Source organism: Scyliorhinus torazame, chromosome 5 (assembly GCF_047496885.1).
Source record: "Scyliorhinus torazame isolate Kashiwa2021f chromosome 5, sScyTor2.1, whole genome shotgun sequence".
Lineage (NCBI taxonomy): Eukaryota > Metazoa > Chordata > Chondrichthyes > Carcharhiniformes > Scyliorhinidae > Scyliorhinus > Scyliorhinus torazame.
The window spans coordinates 314216143-314220378 of record NC_092711.1 but is presented as its reverse complement, the minus strand read 5'-3'; the positions used below and the strand labels follow the sequence as shown (position 1 = coordinate 314220378).

Genomic DNA, 4236 nt, shown 5'->3' with positions numbered 1-4236 from the left:
GACAGAGAGCGAGTACATGACAGACAGCGAGTATATGACAGACAGCGAGTACATGACAGAAAGCGAGTACATGACAGAGAGCGCGTGCATGACAGAGAGCGAGTACATCACAGAAAGTGATTACATGACAGAAAGCGAGTACACGACGTACAGCGAGTACATGACAGAGAGCGAGTACACGACATACAGCGAGTACATGACAGAGAGCGCGTGCATGACAGAGAGCGAGTACATGACAGAAAGTGAGTACATGACAGAAAGCGAGTACATGACAGAGAGCGAGTACATGACAGACAGCGAGTACATGACAGAGAGTGAGTGCATGACAGACAGCGAGTACATGACAGAGAGCGAATACATGACAGAGAGCGAGTACATGACAGAGAGCGAGTACATGACAGACAGCGAGTACATGACAGACTGCGAGTACATGACAGAGAGCGAGTACATGACAGAGAGCGAGTACGTGACTGGCAGCGAGTACATGACAGACAGCGAGTACATGACAGACAGCGAGTACATGACAGAGAGCGAGTACATGACAGACAGCGAGTACATGACAGACAGCGAGTACAGGACAGAGAGCGAGTACATGACAGACAGCGAGTACATGGCAGACAGCGAGTACATGACAGAAAGCGAGTACATGACAGAGAGCGCGTGCATGACAGAGAGCGAGTACATGACAGAAAGTTAGTACATGACAGAAAGCGAGTACACGACGTACAGCGAGTACATGACAGAGAGCGAGTACACGACATACAGCGAGTACATGACAGAGAGCGCGTGCATGACAGAGAGCGAGTACATGACAGAAAGTGAGTACATGACAGAAAGCGAGTACATGACAGAGAGCGAATACATGACAGAGAGCGAGTACATGACAGAGAGCGAGTACATGACAGACAGCGAGTACGTGACAGAAAGCGAGTACATGACAGAGAGTGAGTACGTGACAGACAGCGAGTACATGACAGACAGCGAGTACATGACAGAGAGTGAGTACATGACAGACAGCGAGTACATGACAGAGAGCGAGTACATGACAGCGAGTACATGACAGCGAGTGAATACATGACAGAGAGCGAGTACATGACAGACCGCGAGTACATGACAGAGAGCGAGTACATGACAGAGAGTGAATACATGACAGAGAGCGAGTACATGACAGAGAGCGAGTATATGACAGACAGCAAGTACATGACAGACAGCGAGTACATGACAGAGAGCGAGTACATGACAGAGAGCGAGTACGTGACTGGCAGCGAGTACATGACAGAGAGCGAGTACATGACAGACAGCGTGTACATGACAGAGAGCGAGTACACGACAGACAGCGAGTACATGACAGACAGCGAGTACATGACATACAGCGAGTACATGACAGAGAGCGCGTGCATGACAGAGAGCGAGTACATGACAGAAAGTGAGTACATGACAGAAAGCGAGTACATGACAGAGAGCGAGTACATGACAGACAGCGAGTACATGACAGACAGCGAGTACATGACAGAGAGCGAGTACATGACAGAGAGCGAGTACATGACAGACAGCGAGTACATGGCAGACAGCGAGTACATGACAGAAAGCGAGTACATGACAGAGAGCGCGTGCATGACAGAGAGCGAGTACATGACAGAAAGTTAGTACATGACAGAAAGCGAGTACACGACGTACAGCGAGTACATGACAGAGAGCGAGTACACGACATACAGCGAGTACATGACAGAGAGCGCGTGCATGACAGAGAGCGAGTACATGACAGAAAGTGAGTACATGACAGAAAGCGAGTACATGACAGAGAGCGAGTACATGACAGACAGCGAGTAAATGACAGAGAGTGAGTACATGGCAGACAGCGAGTACATGACAGACAGCGAGTACATCACAGAGAGTGAGTACATGACAGACAGCGAGTACATGACAGAGAGCGAGTACATGACAGACAGCGAGTACATGACAGACAGCGAGTACATGACAGAGAGCGAGTACATGACAGAGAGTGAGTACGTGACTGGCAGCGAGTACATAACAGACAGCGAGTACATGACAGAGAGCGAGTACATGACAGAGAGCGAAGACATGACAGACAGCGAGTACATGACAGACAACGAGTGCATGACAGAGAGTGAGTACGTGACTGGCAGCGAGTACATGACAGACAGCGAGTACACGACATACAGCGAGTACATGACAGACAGCGAGTACGTGACAGACAGCGAGTACATGACAGAAAGCGAGTACGTGACAGACAGCGAGTACATGACAGACAGCGAGTACACAACAGACAGCGAGTACGTGACAGAAAGCGAGTACATGATAGAGAGTGAGTACGTGACAGACAGCGAGTACATGACAGACAGCGAGTACATGACAGAAAGCGAGTACATGACAGACAGCAAGTACATGACAGAGAGTGAGTACGTGACAGACAGCGAGTACGTGACAGAAAGCGAGTACATGATAGAGAGTGAGTACGTGACAGACAGCGAGTACATGACAGACAGCGAGTACATGACAGAAAACGAGTACATGACAGACAGCAAGTACATGACAGAGAGTGAGTACGTGACAGACAGCGAGTACCTGACAGACAGCGAGTACATGACAGACAGCGAGTACGTGACAGAAAGCGATTACATGACAGAAAGCGAGTATATGACAGAGAGTGAATACATGACAGACAGCGAGTACATGACAGACAGCGAGTACATGACAGAGAGCGAGTGCATGACAGACAGCAAGTACATGACAGAGAGTGAATACATGACAGAGAGCGAGTACATGACAGAGAGCGAGTTCATGACAGACAGCGAGTACATGACAGATCGCGAGTACATGACAGAGAGCGAATACATGACAGAGAGCGAGTACATGACAGAGAGCGAGTACATGACAGACAGCGAGTACATGACAGAGAGCGAGTACATGACAGAGAGCGAGTACATGACAGGGAGCGAGTACATGACAGGGAGCGAGTACATGACAGACAACGAGTGCATGACAGAGAGTGAGTACGTGACTGGCAGCGAGTACATGACACACAGCGAGTGCACGACATACAGCGAGTACACGACAGACAGCGAGTACGTGACAGAAAGCGAGTACATGATAGAGAGTGAGTACATGACAGAGAGTGAGTACATGGCAGACAGCGAGTACATGACAGACAGCGAGTACATGACAGAGAGTGAGTACATGGCAGACAGCGAGTACATGACAGACAGCGAGTACATGACAGAGAGTGAGTACATGACAGACAGCGAGTACATGACAGAGAGCGAGTACATGACAGACAGCGAGTACATGACAGAGAGTGAATACATGACAGAGAGCGAGTACATGACAGACAGCGAGTACATGACAGAGAGCGAGTACATGACAGAGAGTGAATACATGACAGAGAGCGAGTACATGACAGAGAGCGAGTACATGACAGACAGCGAGTACATGACAGACAGCGAGTACATGACAGAAGGCGAGTACATGACAGAGAGTGAATACATGACAGAAAGCGAGTACATGACAGAGAGTGAGTACATGACAGACAGCGAGTACATGACAGACAGCGAGTACATGACAGACAGCAAGTACATGACAGACAGCGAGTACATGACATACAGCGAGTATATGACAGACAGCGAGTACATGACAGTCAGCGATTACATGACAGACAGCGAGTACACGACATACAGCGAGTACATGACAGACAGCGAGTACATGACAGACAGCGAGTACATGACAGACAGCGAGTACACGACATACATCTTGTACATGACAGAATGCGAGTCCATGACATACAGCGAGTACAGGACAGAAAGCGAGTACATGACAGACAGCGAGTACATGACAGACAGCGAGTACGTGACTGGCAGCGGGTACATGACAGACATATGAACAGAATTGAATGTTTGATATGATAGTGGTGGCAGCTCCATGATTCCAATCCTTACAGTTGCTGGAGTGAGGACAGAGAGTTGCTGCGCAGTGATCTGTGCTATCAGGCTAATCCGCTTCATTCGGATCCGAGGCGGAACTGGGATTGCCCAAAGGCTGTACGAGCCCCGCCAGTCATCAACTGCAATATTCTGCTGCAGAGGAGGGTGTTCAAAATAAGCAGGTGTCCCAAATATTGAAAACAAAGACCAACGTAATGCGAGGAGCTGGTGTGTGTGCGAGATGTGTGATGTGTGCTGTGTCAAAACAGAACTTCATTCATTCTGCTTTTGACATTCA

General features: G+C 48.9%; 1 protein-coding gene across 1 annotated transcript; it reads left to right on the top strand.

Annotated features, from left to right (window-relative positions):
• The first annotated feature begins 1992 nt into the window (after positions 1 to 1992).
• Positions 1993 to 3897, top strand: LOC140418123 (uncharacterized). The gene is made up of 2 exons (XM_072501538.1): positions 1993 to 2794; positions 3782 to 3897. Exons 1-2 carry the CDS (start codon positions 1993 to 1995, stop codon positions 3895 to 3897), a joined length of 918 nt encoding a protein of 305 aa, XP_072357639.1.
• Positions 3898 to 4236: the final 339 nt, after the last annotated feature.